General features: G+C 29.7%; 1 protein-coding gene across 9 annotated transcripts in view; it reads right to left on the reverse strand.

The window, feature by feature from the left end:
- LOC129913434 (cell adhesion molecule Dscam2) overlaps positions 1-16,735 on the reverse strand; it is a 77,834-nt gene that overhangs the window by 30,346 nt on the left and 30,753 nt on the right. For 6 of the 9 annotated variants that reach the window (XM_055992112.1, XM_055992111.1, XM_055992110.1 and 3 more), the window contains 12 exons: positions 15,691-15,852; positions 9,280-9,429; positions 9,098-9,218; positions 8,192-8,309; positions 4,313-4,536; positions 4,057-4,184; positions 3,829-3,929; positions 3,489-3,693; positions 1,359-1,709; positions 884-1,029; positions 652-787; positions 422-541 (listed from right to left, as the gene is read on the reverse strand). In XM_055992112.1, coding sequence (XP_055848087.1) covers positions 422-541; positions 652-787; positions 884-1,029; positions 1,359-1,709; positions 3,489-3,693; positions 3,829-3,929; positions 4,057-4,184; positions 4,313-4,536; positions 8,192-8,309; positions 9,098-9,218; positions 9,280-9,429; positions 15,691-15,852 — 1,962 coding nt within the window. The remainder of the gene's footprint in view (positions 1-421; positions 542-651; positions 788-883; positions 1,030-1,358; positions 1,710-3,488; positions 3,694-3,828; positions 3,930-4,056; positions 4,185-4,312; positions 4,537-8,191; positions 8,310-9,097; positions 9,219-9,279; positions 9,430-15,690; positions 15,853-16,735) is intronic. The other 3 variants (XM_055992113.1, XM_055992115.1, XM_055992119.1) reach the window with 1 other exon arrangement.

The following is a 16,735-nucleotide window of genomic DNA, read 5'->3' on the forward strand; positions in this document are numbered from 1 at the left end:
TTAAAGTTTCCAGACTTTTCAATTCGTTATCAGATTGCATAGACATTAGACACTATACATATGTAAGTACCTACCGTACTTGCTCTGGCTTCTCTCGGTTCAGCATTTTTATATTCAGTTGCAAAATGTATTTCAAAGACTGAAATGTGTTTTTGACCAGCAGAAAGGTAGAAAGAAAAACTCTGTTTTTTAATTTCAATAGTTTAACCGGAGTAGGTACTTGAAAAAAATCAATTGAATTTCATATAATTGTAAAACTATCCAACCACTTTAATAAATTTTTTACACACAAAAAGAAGTACCATTGACTGATTCCTGCACTTTATTTTGAAATACAATGACATTTTACATCTGAATAACTTCAAAAATGCTATTTATTTATTTTTTTCTAAGATAATATACAAAACACATTCAAACTTACCTTGGCCCTTAAACCATGATATTGAAGGAATAGGATATCCTTCAGCGTCACATTTTATAGATATTGTATTTCCTAGCATAATAGCTGTATCCATCGGTTCAAATGACCAACGTGGAGCAACTAAAAAAAAAAATAAATAAAAAGGTATAGGTACAACACGCCCGAGTATAAAGTACATAAGGGACAAAAAAAAAAACCTTTTTGTGTTATAAATATAAATAAAAATTTACCTCGAACTTGTAACTCTGCTGTATAGTTGATTTTTGCAGCAGCATTGCTGGCAAAACACGTATACTTCCCACTATGCTTTGAGCTAATATCCTTGAAGACTAATAACGAAAAAAATTCTTCCTTTTTTTCGGTTATCTGTGTGATGTGTAGATATAGAGAAACCAAACAAACGAAAAATAAAAAAAAAAATATAACAAGGACCAAACATAGAAAGAACAATTTAAAACCCACCTGTAAACTCATAGGTATAGACATATCATCTTTCTTCCAGCTAAAATAGATTGGCATGTCACCTGATGAGACAGCGCACGTTATTTGGGCCCTTCCGCCTTCCTGGAGATTTTTCGGAAATTTAAACGGTTCAATTACTGGGGGACCTTTTTTTTTTTACAAAATACAAAAATAAAACATATATAGTTACGAGCCATATTTTTTTATCTCTTGTAAAAGTATGAACGTTAGGGTGCGTAGGAAGATGTAATTTTTTTCTTGTGTCCCATCTCAATTCTTATAATGTAATAGAAATGTGAAAAAGGACCTTTATTTTCGTTCTTTAGTACCTACTCCCTAGATAATTTCGAAATAATAAACTTGAGTATTTTTAATAAATGGACATTAGATCTCTTAGGAATCACACCCTAATGTATCAATTTAATCCTTTGAAAAAGGAACAAATAATGATAAAACAAATTAAAAAAAAACCTACTATTCACTGTTAGTTGCATATCACGGCGGGATTCTTCACCCGTACGACTTCGAACAATACAAGTATAAAGTCCCGCATCCCGGGCTGAATCAACTTCCTTTATAACTAAGTAACCTCCTTCTTGCACCGAAGCGAGTGAATAGTGAGAATCTGAATTAAAGAAAAAAGAAATTGAAAAAAAAACATAGAAAAAGGGGAATAAACAATCATTAGTCTTACTTGATGTCAATTCCTGATGTCCTTTTTCCCATCTTATTTGTTCGATGGGATATCCGGAGAATGGACAATGTACTGTTATATCTTCGTCAGCTACTGCTTTGATTGGTCCTATTGCACGAACATATGGAGGACCTGTTCAAATTAATTAAAACATGTTTATTTTTTTTTTGTCAAAAAAGAAAATTAAAAAAGTTTTTTAAGAAAATTACATCATTATTTATTTTTTTTTTTCTTATTGTAATTTTTTAAAATATGCGGAATTAACGAGACTGAAGAAATATTTTTTAATTTTTGATTCTTATTTAAAAGGATTTTGTTTTTCTGTTTATTTATTAACACTGAAGAAGATGATTATTTTGAGTGAAAATGTTTAATTAATTTCGATTTGGGTGTGTTAGCATCTAGGCCAAAGTTATAATTTACATTATTTGCACATTGTGCACGTGCACTGTGGTGTATACGTACTCTTTTTTTTTATTTTACCGGATATTCAAAAGTAGCTAAATGAAGACGGTTGATCAAACTACCTATATTCATACAGTCTGGCCACAGAACAAACTGTTTTAAAGTTTTTTTTTAAATGCTGAATGGAATGGGACCTGGAAGACCACGCGAAAAAGTTGGGCGGGTGTCAAAAATCGTGATTTTTTACGATTTCTGTCAAAAGTAGACCTTTTTTACCTTTTTTGGTTTTTTATTTTTTACAAAAATGGTTAGATCATACCAAAATCTGGTTTAAAATAACTTTGTTATGCTTTTTACCTATTTTAAATGTTTTTTGAGCATAATGTTAATTTTTGGATTTTTGACGAACTTAATTTGAAAAAAAAAAAAAAAATAGCCTGTTACCAAAGTTACCAAAAATATTTTAAATTTTTGAAATGTTTGGAATGCCGTTATTAAGAATAAAACCTTTTGATTATGACTATGTAGAAAAACTACACTTTTATTTCAAAAAATATTGAGAAAAATTGAAAAAAAAAAGATTTTTAAGATCGATTTTTCCATAAATGACAGTAATATCATAGAAACCAAATTATTCTTTTGTAATGACCTTTTGTGACATTCTTAATGTGAATCTAGCATTAGAATGCTTTTAACGTGCAAAGTTTATGAGATATCGAATTTTGGACTTTGAAAAACACTATTTTTGTTATGTTTTGGCATGTGATGTGCTGCCATTTTGTTGTTTCAAAAAATTATTGGCACTGGTCTATAGGTACTATTCAAAATTTAAACAATTATAACAAGAGTCTTGTTTTTGAATAATATATTTTCTCATTATTTCCTTAGTTAACTCCGGCTAAAGCTGTATAAGAAAATAAAGGCTTTGGAGTAAACCTTGAGCGAGTGTTGATTTTCAACATGCTGATGATAGAGGGTAAATTGATTAATTCGGATATAAGTTGGTAAAGAAAAAACACATAATTGACTTTTCTCCGTTTATGTGTCTAGTGTCTATAGTCCCAGAAGCTTAAAGTGAATTTCATTAGACAAAAGATTTTAATTTGAGTCTCAAGCAAGATATCGAAAAGCAAATGGCAAAATAGCAAAACAAAAATGAATACCCAATTGAGTTCGAAAACCGTAAAAAAGTTTACAGTCGTCAGAGAATTTGAGAATTTTGTAATATGAAATATATTAAGAAATGTCATTCAGAAAAAGAATAAATAAAAGTGTACCAATATGGCTTCCTTATGGAACTCCAGATAAAACATCAATATGCTTAGATGAAATTTTCTTAAATTCAAAGCACATAAAGCTATTGGTCTGTGAAACATTTTTTTTTCAAAAGTTCCTGAAACTGATAATGAAAGTTTTCCCATCCCGAGTCTTTGGTTCGAATCTTGCAAAACTAGTGATTTTTTTTTTTTAAATTTTGTTTTCGTCATTCATTCATAATATACATACCATAAACATTTAGTCGCGCTGCATGGGCAACATTGCCCATTGTATTGGAAGCGACACACTTATAGAGTCCTCCATCATCGGGTCGAACATGAGATATATTTAAATGACTTATCACATCTCCAGACATGTCCACATATTGTCCAATTGCAACGCGATGATGAAGTGACACATCCATTAGCGGCTGAGAGTCAAGAAACCAGGAAAACTGTAACAAAATAATGGTACAAAAAAATGTATGTAAATGTATGAAATAAGAGGATGCAAACAAGAACAAGGACACATTATTTTCAAAACATTATACATACATACATAGGTATAAACAATCGGAAAAGCTACATACCTGAGGTGGCGGTGAACCACTAGCTGAACATTTGAGTGATATTAACGGACCGGGGCGTACGTTTTGTTCAATAAATGTATAAATCAGTTCTGGAACAGTATCTATAAGATTTAATAAGAAATTAATTATAAAATAATTTTAATTCGTATTTTGAGTTGAAAAATATTTTTTTGTGAAAAAGTTTTTATTTAAATAAAATATTTAGAAAAAAAAAACAATACTACTGACCGCCCAGCTTAAGTTCAGCCATAGCTTGTGCGCTTGCTTTGTTGTTACCAACCAAACATTGGTAGACTCCTTTGTCTTTTCGGCCTACATTCTGCACCATTAGGGAGGTCTTGGATAACAGACGGACGCTATCAAATATAAAAAAAAATGAGTGAATAAAAATAAATTTTAAAGCACAAAATTGCACAAAAAAAAATTAATTTAAAAAAATTGGAAAAATGATAACTATTCTTGTTATAACTAACAAATTACTCACTTATCGCGACCAGTGCTAAGATTATTTTCTTCCATTATTGGTCTACCATTGTGAAGCCAGTCAACGCTTTCTACCAATGATCCTGTTGTCGAACAATTAAATATTGCCGTTCCACCCGAATTAACAATTTGTACTTGCGGCAAAATATGAACAGATACATATGATTCTACTATCAATCGAATTTCAATTCTTTGTTCTCCAAATTGATTCGATGCTTGACATATCTGTTTAGGAAACAATTAAAATTAATAATAATAAATTCTTGAATAATTTAAGTGAAATTTCATATAATTATTACGGATGGAACAAAGGACCTTCTAGGAAAAAATATCGTAGTCCTTAAAAAAGGTGTCGAAGTAAATCAAATTGCGAGTAGGTAACGTAAATTTTTCCTCGAATTAAAAAAAAATGTTTTAGTTAAAATCCACATTGAGAAATCAGTTCTGCCATGCAGCAGAATACTCATTTATTTAGAAACCCTCGTTGAAAAAAGTTGCAAGAGCTATTGGATTTTGGTATCATCGAAGAAGTAAACGAACAATCAAAGTGAATATCTCCTATATAAGGAGGGCAAATGCCGTCACTGTGCGAGAAAATCATCCCTTGCCAAGAATTACCCAAATGCTACCTAAATTCCGAGAAGCTTGCTTGTTTAGCAAACTTGACATCAAAAATGCGTTTCACCAAATAGCAATGAAAGAACTTTTTCGTTAAAAAAGATTAATGTTTGGTACATATTAATAGCGCTCCAGAAATTTTTCACAAAAATACTTGAGAAACTATTGATAGGATGTGAGGGATGAGGGGTGTCATTATTTTTATAGATGTTTGATTTTCGCAGAAAGTGACAGTGGACACGATATAAGCCTGTTATGAATCTTTGAATCTTAAACGAAGATATATGCATTTAATGTAAAAAATCATTAAATTTTTGGTTAAAAACTTACACCGGAAGGTATTAAGTAAGCCCTTAGAAAAATATTTTGAAAGCATTACGAAATTCGGAGATACTTTATTGCCAATTGGATACCGAATTTCGCCACTGCAAACGAGAATATCAAACAACTTTAAAGAAATTTGGAACAAGTACAAACTTTTAGGTTGGATAGGGCTTTAGTTAGATTTGGTCTTTTCGAAATTAAAAATCACTCTAACGAAGATCTTGTTATTGGGATACTATAACGTTTCTGATATAACAAAAGTGGTTGCTGATGCTAGTACTGTTGGATTGTGTGAACACAAGTACAATTCAGAGGTCCCAATTTCTTCGCATACAAAAAAAAAAAAAAAAAAAAACATTGACATATTGGGAACGCTGGTGCAGTCAAACATAAAGGAAGTTTTGCTTGTATTTATATGGAAATTAGAACACTTCAGCATCTACATTTTTGGAAAAGAGTTTGACGTCATCATTGACCCTAGAAATAATTTTCGGTCCCAAAACAAAAAAAAAAAAACTTTAGCTCGCATCGAAAGATGGATGTTAAGACTCGAAGCTTATAAATTCTTAGATATACATAGGCAGGGTGGTTCCATGTGGAACTATAATAACAGCAAAAAAGTTTCAGATCGATCAAAGAAGTTTTATAGGGTTCACAAGCCACGTAAAAAAATGAAAAAACATTTTCTATTATTTTTTTTTTATTTTTTGAAGGGTATTTCTCCACGTACGAACAAGTACAAACTTTTAGGTTGGATAGGGCTTTAGTTAGATTTGGTCTTTTCGAAATTAAAAATCACTCTAACGAAGATCTTGTTATTGGGATACTATAACGTTTCTGATATAACAAAAGTGGTTGCTGATGCTAGTACTGTTGGATTGTGTGAACACAAGTACAATTCAGAGGTCCCAATTTCTTCGCATACAAAAAAAAAAAAAAAAAAAAACATTGACATATTGGGAACGCTGGTGCAGTCAAACATAAAGGAAGTTTTGCTTGTATTTATATGGAAATTAGAACACTTCAGCATCTACATTTTTGGAAAAGAGTTTGACGTCATCATTGACCCTAGAAATAATTTTCGGTCCCAAAACAAAAAAAAAAAAACTTTAGCTCGCATCGAAAGATGGATGTTAAGACTCGAAGCTTATAAATTCTTAGATATACATAGGCAGGGTGGTTCCATGTGGAACTATAATAACAGCAAAAAAGTTTCAGATCGATCAAAGAAGTTTTATAGGGTTCACAAGCCACGTAAAAAAATGAAAAAACATTTTCTATTATTTTTTTTTTATTTTTTGAAGGGTATTTCTCCACGTACCTAACAGTCGTAATAATATTAAATAAGTATCATAATATACAGTGTAACCCTTTTAAATGTAAGCCCATGTAAAGAAAACGTCAAACAAAAAATAAAGAAGCTTCTTAGAAAAAAATAGTTTTGGTTTTTTATTAATTTCTCGAAAATGACAAGATATTGTGGATCCGGTTTTCTGTTTTTGTGTCATAAAATGAGTTTATTTTAAATTTTTGTAAAAGACTATGTTTTCGGCTTTAAAAAAAAGTATAGCACATTATTGTAGGTACAACCGTTGAGTATACCTAACCTTCCCCTCCCCCCCACCCCGTTTTCTTTAAAAAGACGAGTTTTTCCTACAGCTCCTTGGTAGATTGACATTTCGATGGACCTTTTAGACCCCTTTTAGACTTTTTAGCACCAACTGGCATCAACAGAATGGAGAGGTCCAAAGATAGTATCGGGATATTTTAAAACAGTTAAGAATTTGTTGTTTCAGGGAGGCAAGACAATGTCGAATAACTTTTCTCGAGTCAAGTTTGTTTTGAGTTTCCTTAGGGCCAGTTGTACAAATATTTAATCCGTGGTTCAGCAACTTTTATCTTCTGAATTCGGTGGTAAAATTGATTTTTAGTACTGGTTCTGGGTCCATATAGGTTGAAATAGCTAAATCCATCCGTGAACCAAAGTTGATCCACTACTAATCAGCTGAAATTCCTGATCCGAGTCTGAACCACATTTGTACAATTTCCTTCCAAATTATTTTGTTAAAAATATAATGAAAATTTTAATTTCGTTTTAAATCCATGTTCTTTATCTATTATTCAGTTAAAACAAGTTTAGCGATTTAAGTTAAGCTTTATTTATTTTATTCCATTGAATTCAATAGACCAAAAAATATTAAATAAAATTTTTGATTAACACAAAAAATAAGAAAAATGGAACAGCCTTGAATAAATAATATCTGACAAATAAAAAAGATATCAACAGTATTTAAATGCATTTACAAGGGGTAATATTTGCTTTAAAAATTAAGACCTTAAAAACTTTTCTACCATTAGTATTTACAAAGAAAATAACGTTAATGTGGGTTAAGGTATACCAAAGTAAGCGAGAAATGATTTTTCTTAGAATTTACCAAGAACTACTTTCTTAAAATTTCTTTACTACCTATATTAATTGTGTTTTAAAACAAATTCGAACTTGTGACTTCCGATTTGGATTTAAAAAAAAACAACATAATGCGAGAAAATATATATTCCGGATTAAACATAAAAAAAATTAATTGAAAAAAGAGTTTTTTAGACTTTAAAGTGAAAATGGTGATAAGTAAAGCTCAAAAACTGGACTTGATGGAATAAATCTGCAAACAGTTTTGAATTCAGCAAACTAAAGTGAATTAAAATTCAAATAACAAAATTTTTTTCTCCCGTCTTTTTTTTGGGTTGACCAGGGTTATGCTGCAGATAAAAATAGTTGACAAAATAATAAAATTCAAGGGGCAATTTAAGAAAAAAATATAAATTTAAAAAGAATGTCCTCTTCTTTTTAAATATTTAAATTAATTTTGATATTTATCTGCTTATAATATAAATAATTGGCTAACACAATTTTAAAATTTTTTTTCAATTTTCAACTCACCCATTTCCCAGAGTCTCGATCATCAGCATTTTTAATAAGCAGAAGTGTTCTTGTAAGTATAATCCTCTGGGATGATGGAATAGGATACAAAGCTGACGAATCAGACACTCGGTACCATCTACAAAAATAGAAAAAATAAATCTGTATCAAGAACAAATCAATTATTAAATAAAAAGCATTAAATATATCTTTCAGGTTAAATTAATACGATCATAATAATAAGAGGGCGCACAAACGCACACGAAATTTTATGCAAACAACATGTTCTTGTTCATCTCATTATGCATTTAATTCTTCAAGGATACTCTCAAAGTCAATGGACTGTTTTCTATTTGAGCGGAAGTCAAACAAACTCTTGGAGTTCAATATTATGTTCATTCAATGTACTTTTACATAAATGTAAGTACATTCTGATAACATCCCCACAAGGAGTATAATATAGTCTCATTAAAAATGTATCAAGCAAAGCACTTCAGTTGCCATCGTTGGATTTTTCATGAAAAAAGCATAAATGAAATACTTTCTATATATTATACTTAAATCTCCTGGCACTAAACAACTTGTGCCTTAAATTAAGGCCAGAGAGAATATATATAAAACTGAAAAGAAGCGAGTGCTAGGACATAATTTCAAATGCTTTGTTATTGTCAGGATTAATATTGTAATTGATTGTTTTTCTTTATTCCAGCTACCAAGCAAGCAGGAAAGAGTTCTCTTGGAAGTTCAAAAGACTTCGATTAATTTTTCAGTATCCAGGTTAGATGTAAGTTCGAAGAAGAATTGTATAAAACTGATGTAAGAGATTTTCTATTTTTTTTTTTTCGTATCTCAGTAAAAAATATCCTCATGAATAGAATTAATAAAGGAAATGGAAACTGTTGAATAAAAGTTCGATGAGATACTTACGTGAATATTGGAAAAGGATTGCCTTGTATGTTGCAGGGCAGGTGAACGTCGTTTCCTCTTTCGATGTGAATTTCAATAACAGGCTTTTGAGTTGTAGAAGGTGCTAGGTTTTTACTAAGTTCTATATAAAGAGTTTGAAAAGTTTAATATTTAAATTGATAATACAGATTAGATATATTTACCTCTAATAGCTGGTGATATTGAATCACTTCGTTGACGCTCGCCGCTTAAGGTATTTGTAGTGAGGCACGAAAATTTTACTAGTCCATCTTCAGATCGAACAGACCGAATATAGAGATCACCAGATGTTGAAAGTACCACATATCTGCTAGCTAAAAAAACAATGAATAATTTTTATTTATGTAGTTTGATTTTAAAATTATTGACTTTTTAGAAAAAATTATTTCGAAAATTAGTTTAATCAAAGTAATTTTCATTTATTTTAAGTTTTTAGAACGGGAAGAGTGCAAGTTGTTTGAGTGCTCTGTGGCGTATACGTGTTCTTTTCTGTATTTATTTATTTAGAGGAATACGGTTAACCAAGCTAGAAAATGTATGTTCATGAAATCTGGTCATATGACATACATATGAATGAGACTCGATAAGATCACTGTCAAATTTTTTTAAGATACATATTTTTCAATAGGGTACAGCGAGACTTAAATAAACAAGGATGTGACCGTCCATCTCCTTCAGTTGCATATTAGAAAAAAGCACTTTTGTACCTTTTTTTGATTTTGTATTTTTGGTCTTGTTTGAATTTTAGTAACGTAAAATTTTAACTTGTAATAGGGGAGTTCTTGTTTTTTATTTTTTTTTTAAACCATATCTTTACATATCGACGGTTAAACTTCATAACCTCGTAAGTCCTAAAATTAGAAAAAATATTATTAATGCAAAGGTATTTCGAAATTTAAAAACTCAATGTGACTCATGGAAATCGGTTCAGTCATTTACGAAAAAGAGAGAAAATTATTTTAAGACAAATAAAATATTGTCAATAACACTCCACTTTAAAAAAAAATACTTTTCTTGAAACCCAGGTAAGTTTTGTAGGGCTTTTTGAGCAAAGTGAAAATGCATTTTTGTTTGTTGCAGATTTTGGACAGAAAATATTTTTTTGATCTTCACCCATTGCAAAAAATACAGCGTCTTCAATTTTCCATTCAATTTGTTTTTTTTTTTTTTTGACGTGATAACGTCTTATAAATCGATGAACCATGGCAGCCACCACAAAAAAGTGACGCCATTTTCTAACGTTACACTCTCGCACTTTCGCAGTGCGGCAAAAAAATTCAATTCAAAATTAAAAATAAACTATTAGATATACAAAAATCTCCTATAGCTTATTGAAAGATAATAACCTAAAGATTAATCCAAATGAAGGATTTTTAAAAATTCCGGCATTTAATAGGGTTAACAGGGGTAAAACGGAAAGGTGAAATTTGGGCTAAAATCTAAACAAGAAATCGTAGAGAATTGATTTTTTTTTGCTATAGATAGATGAGACTAATTTAAAAATAACTGCATTTAAGAAAAAATTCAAAAAAAATTTGAAACTAAGCTATAACGTTTTCTTTGAACGAAGTACACTTTTTGGGGCTATGACAAAATGATGATTTTGGGTAGGAAAAATTTTTTTTGCCAATTCTAAAGATGCCAAGTGAAATATGAGGGGAAAAAAATTAGGGGTCTGACACGGATTTTTTTCCAACACTCTGCGTTTCAAAATATGAATTTTTGAAAAACACGCTTTTTTTTGGAGCGTTCATAAAATCTCAATCTTATAGGACATGTAGGTTTTAGTCTTATACATACATGTGCAAAAAATTGGAATAGTTTAGTGAGTTATGACTGAATAACGGAAGAAACAAGTTTTAAAAAAACACGTTTTTTGACCGTTTTTAACCGATTTGCTTCATTTTTTATTTTTATATATTTTTTTTTAATAGATAGAGGAATAAAGTATATGAAGTAATGATAGACCATAACCACGACTAAATGTGTGCGAAGTTTCAATCATTTTCGTAAACACAATTTTGAGATAACGGTAAAATAAAATTTTAGAATTCAACAGGTTATAACTTTTGATCAAGAGCAGATAGAAATTGCATTAAACTTTTATCCTGATACAATTACCTTTCATTTGGTATATCACACATAACGGTAGACTAACTACAAGCTTCACAATGTTAAATCAAGAAACTTGCGAAAAACCTCAAAACACCATTGGAAATCTGTTGATCATGAACAGCCACCAGTGTGGGAAGTACCGTAATCTCAGTCTGGAAATTCGACATGGTTGATTTTAAAAAATGCTTACTTCTCTTGTAGGCATCTATGAAATAAGATTAATACGTCATATGAAAGGTGAAATAATAAGCTTTCATATGGTGTAAAAATTTGTAAAGGTTGTCATTTAAAAAAATTGATAAAATAGCTTGAGGACATAAAAATAAATGTTTTTTTTTCCTTTTTTAAATGAAATTTGATCGAGTTCAAAAAATTCTAGCTCGTTTTGTAGATGTCCCATAGAACTGATCGATATATATATTTTGAGCATAAACAATAAGCTTTTAGATGGTATAAATTTTTTATAGGTTGTTAGGGAAAAAAATGGAATTAATGAGTGAGAAGATAAAAATTCATGTTTTCTTTGCTTTTTTTGATGAAAATGATTGTTTTCAATAAATTATTTTTATACTCTTTGCGCATTATAAAAATTTAAAAATAAAAGAAGAAATACTTGGCTTTTAAATTGCATAATTTTTTTTGTAAGCTTTTAAAATAAAAAATTAATATAATGAGAAAATAAAAAAGGTATTTTTTTTTAGCTTTTTCTTGTAAATTATGATTGTTTGAAAAAAAGTAAACTCTTCAATTGACTCATTTTAAACAAAAACACACAACCTGTTTTCTGACGACGTTATCACGTAAAATCATAGTCCGTAAACCGGCTTTACAGACAACCTCTTTTTTGTTTGCCTGTTAAGCTCATATATATACATAACAATACAAACATACTTCAGTGCAGTGTTATTTTTAAATTATATTTATAGACAATTAAATCATACCCAAATTAAACGAGGCAATTTTTATGAAAATCAGTTGAGAAACTACTAAAAACAGGTGAAACCTGAAAATTTAAGACGCTAGAATTATTGTAATAGCTGAAGATCAAAAGACAACGATTTTCAAGCGTTCATCCAGCTAACTCCAATTTAACACTCCTGAGTTTAATGAGTCCGACAGTATGAAGTTTTTCTGTAGAAATCTAGAATCTTAATTTATTTTTAATGAAGATTCCATACATAAAACATAACAAGCTTTTAAAATAAGTGACAAAAAAAAAAAAAACATTTTGTTTAATATTTCGAGGAAAAATTTTAAAATATTTAGGTAACTCACGTTAGATTAATTTAGTAACTCTTTTTACCTGCGAATTTTGTTTGCAAATATAAAGAATAGATTTATTTTCACTAAAGTAATTTTAAATGTTAATTTAGGGATCGGGTCAAAATTCTGGCTTCAAAATTCTGCTTTTCAAAATTCTGCTTTTTCAGCGAAAATTCTGTTTTTCAAAATTCTGCTTTTTTTCTGTTCTGTTTTTCAAAACTCTGCTTTTTAAAATTCTGCTTTTCAAAATTCTGCCAGCATTATATTTGAACAAAAAAATTCTGCTAATTCTGTTTTTTTTTATAGCATATGCGCTGGCTAAAGAAAAATACACCTCATTAATGTAATTCAACATTGGTACTTTCCTAAATTTTTTTATTTAAGTGTCGCAAATATTTTTTGAAATGCATATACTGACTTTCTTTCAAATAAAATATGTATACTAATTGGAACCGATGTTGTATATTCCTTTTCTTATTCAAATTTTTGAATATTCATCTTTATTTGATAAATTAATAAATTTTTAGTTATTTTCGGAAATGTTTAATATTAAAAACCTTTTCTTAATATTTTCAAATTTATTCATTTATAAAACAAAAATTAATTCGCATTTAAAAAATGACAAATTATGTAGGTAAGTAATCAAATAAGCAGATAATATTTCAAAAAGATGATTTTAAATTTTTGCAGAATTTTGAAAAGCAGAATTATGAAAAGCAGAATTTTGAAAAACAGAATTTTGAAAAACAGAATTTTGAAAAGCAGAATTTTGAAAGCAGAATTTTGTAAAGCAGAATTTTGAAAGCAGAATTTTGACAAAAGAATTTTGACCCCGGCAGAATTTTGACCCCAACCCGTTAATTTATTATAGCAATCACAAGGGGAAATAATCATTGCCACGTCATAAGATATATCTTGTTTTCTGTGAGCTTGTTTTTCCATCACGTTCATGTGGAATTCTTCTGTAGCTGCCAAGTTTATGCTTTAAAAACGCTTTTAGATTACGAATATTCTATAAATTAAATTTCTAGCCATAAGTTTATATAATAAAGAATCTTTTCTTGCAACTTGCATTAAGAGTTGCCGTTTGTAAATAGTGTTTGCTATTGGAAAAAGTAAAAAAGCCTTCATAATTTGTTCACATTTCATGTCCACTTTTTCTTGGAATTGCCTTTTAGGATCCAATTTTGTATTGAACTTAATTGAAATTCTTCTTGATTCCGAAAAAAATTGTTCATAGCACTTTTTTTAATTTTGTACAAATAAGGCAAAAAATGAATTGAAGAAATTTTTGTGGAAATCGTAAAAATTAAAATCACCAATGCTTGGAGGTTCTTTAATTGATGGCACTCGAATATGCAAAATTTTTAGTTAATTTCACAGAAGAAGATGACAAACATTGTCTGACAGATAATTCACAATTAGGGTTACCAGATATTTTTTTTAATCTCCGCGGGACAAAAGGCTAAAAGAGTGAAAAACATCTTTCAGGCTAGTTTTTCACATTGGGGAACTCTTATGTAATTTAATTTTGAAATATTGAGCAGTATTTTGTATCAAAGAACGAAACAGAATGTGCGGTATAAACGCGATTAAACAGAATTTTAAAAAGCTGGCTTTCCATATGCGTTTTTTCAAACAGGATTAAGCATTTTAAGTGGAATTTAAAAAAAAAAAACAACTCTTTAGAAACGGGATTTAATTTTTTTTTGGATTTCAGGAAACGAGATATTGAATAGCGGAATTCCGTATATACCGTGCATATACGGAGAAAAAAGTCACCTTAAAATAAGATGATGCCCACTTCAAATCCCACGCTCTTTAAACACCATTATTTCCGCTTAAATTCTGATAAATTTAAGTTGAACTTTTTTAATATTAATTTTCATCTAAAAAAAAAAAACCGACTAAAAATACAAATTTAAAAGTTATCGTCATCCTTCAGCTTTAGTTCCAATAGTGGGACAGCCTGATGGCAAAGCACTCACCGAGTGACCCAACAGTTGTAGGATCGATTCCCACTATTCCCCGTAGCCTTTGGTTTTTTTTTATTTATTAAAATGTCTCCACATAAGAATAAGAGCATTTTCCGCTTAAATTAAGTGGATTTCTTTTTAATTCGCACATTCAACAAAATTAAGAAGATAAAAAAACGATGCAGAAATCAGCTTAATTCAATACAGAATCCGTCTATTTTTAGGTGGTCTTAACTCTCCGTTTAGGATTATGTACATATAATAATATTAGATATTAAATTTTAATTTGAAATTCTTTTAAAAAAATATAAATTTATTGAACCTAAAACAATTATTCAACATATTTTTTTGTTCAAACTAACAATATTGACTACAATATTTTGTTTACTAAGTTAAGAAAAATCGTTGAATTCCGGTTAATTTCAATTGTTTTTTTACATGGACTTATACCACTTTCAAAAATAAAGACTCAATTATTGGTTTTTGAGCAGTAATGATTGACTTCATGGTTTATGAAAATATTTTCAACCACAGCGAAAACAAATTTTAAATCAATATTATTTAAATCCGTGATTACTGAACTAAATAATTATGCAAGTTGTCCTTAGACTATAAAAATAAATACCAACCCAATACAAATACCAAGAAAGTATTCATAAATAAAACGAATTACAGAATATATCAAACTATTGTTTACGATACATTTAACGGGTTGTCCGAAATACAATAAAACCAAAAAAAAAAGTTGAAAAATCGTGAACAAAATAAAAAAGTTCACCTCGTGTTGATAAAACCAATTTATCTCCAGTCCCATTTTGTATCATTTGTAGTTAGATTCAACGCGCAGTAATCAAGGTACAAAAAAAAGTTAAAAAACAAGAAAAAACAATACAACAAAAAAAAGGATATACATCCTGACCCGAATGACTACACAAGCAGCTTTTGTTTTTGCATACGTTACGTTGCTTTTGGTATGGATTTTTATACACATTCCATTCATCATTTTGTTTCCTATGATGTTGTTCTTTTTTATTTGAACACACCTCGTGTTTTTTCCCTGCTTTGTTTGATTTTATTTACTACTCTCTCTCTCCGCTTTTAAAAACGTAAAAACATCCATGCACTTGTACTATCTACTCGTTACCTACACACAGGAAACTCCTGTGTATCCCTAAAATGTAAAAAAAAAAAAAATGGTTTCGAGAAAGGCATACTACTCACCCACATCAGATTGATCCGGTAGTAGAACCTCATCGCCTCGATTCCAGCTGGTCACTTTAACATATTGACGCACATAGTCGGGTATTGTGCACTTTATCAGAGCAGAGTTTCCCAAATAGGCTTCGGTGTTTTCAATTCGTATATGAAAATTTCGTCTGACAACTGCAAATGTAAAATACGAATAATAACAGGAAACCGGATCGAGAGAGAGAGGAAAAAAAAAAATGTAAGTAAAAAGCTTTAACAGAAACAAACACAGAACCAAAACTGTTTCAGAAGAAATAAATAAAATCACTGCAAAAGAGGATGTTGGGAAATGGGATGTAGGAAATTGGTAAAGCATTGAAGATTTCAGACCTTTTAGTTTTATTACTATCAATAAACATAACATAATGTAAAGTTAAAATAAATTTTTATTTATACTTGCGATATATGTACGTAATTGTTCATTGGTAATTAAATTCAGGATTCGTATGAATAATCAAAAATGAATGTTAAATAAAAACTTATGTTATGTCCCTTACTTTGGCGGAGTAAAAATAATTTAATCGCAAGCCAAAAATTTGTACTGAATTCAGTGTACAAAAATAGGAAAACTATTTTTTTTTAAGTCCAAAATTGTAGCTAATTATAAATGCAAATTTTTGGTGATAAAATTAATCACGTAATGAAGCTTCACCCAGTCATTTTTTACCTCAACATAGCGTTTCAGAAGAGCACTTCCGGTTTGATCAGGCCAGTGGAGACATTTTTATAAAATAATTTTTTTTAATTTGTTCTTATGTCAGTAATTGTTGTTTTGAAAACAAAATTTTTGATGTCAATTCCAATTTTTTAGCTCCAATATTCATAAATTTCCAAAAACATGAAGTAACCTTGACCCAAATAAAACGCGAAAACCTCAATTTTGTAGCTCGATCAGTTTTCTTGTTATTCAAGATTCCGCTAAAATAAGAATCAACCTCATTTGAATCGTTTATTTCAGAAACAACATACATAAGTCCATGAGCACTAACTTTTCAGGAGCAACGAAAAACTGTTTCTT

The sequence above is a fragment of the Episyrphus balteatus genome, chromosome 3 (genome assembly GCF_945859705.1).
Source record: "Episyrphus balteatus chromosome 3, idEpiBalt1.1, whole genome shotgun sequence".
NCBI classification, from domain to species: Eukaryota; Metazoa; Arthropoda; class Insecta; order Diptera; family Syrphidae; genus Episyrphus; species Episyrphus balteatus.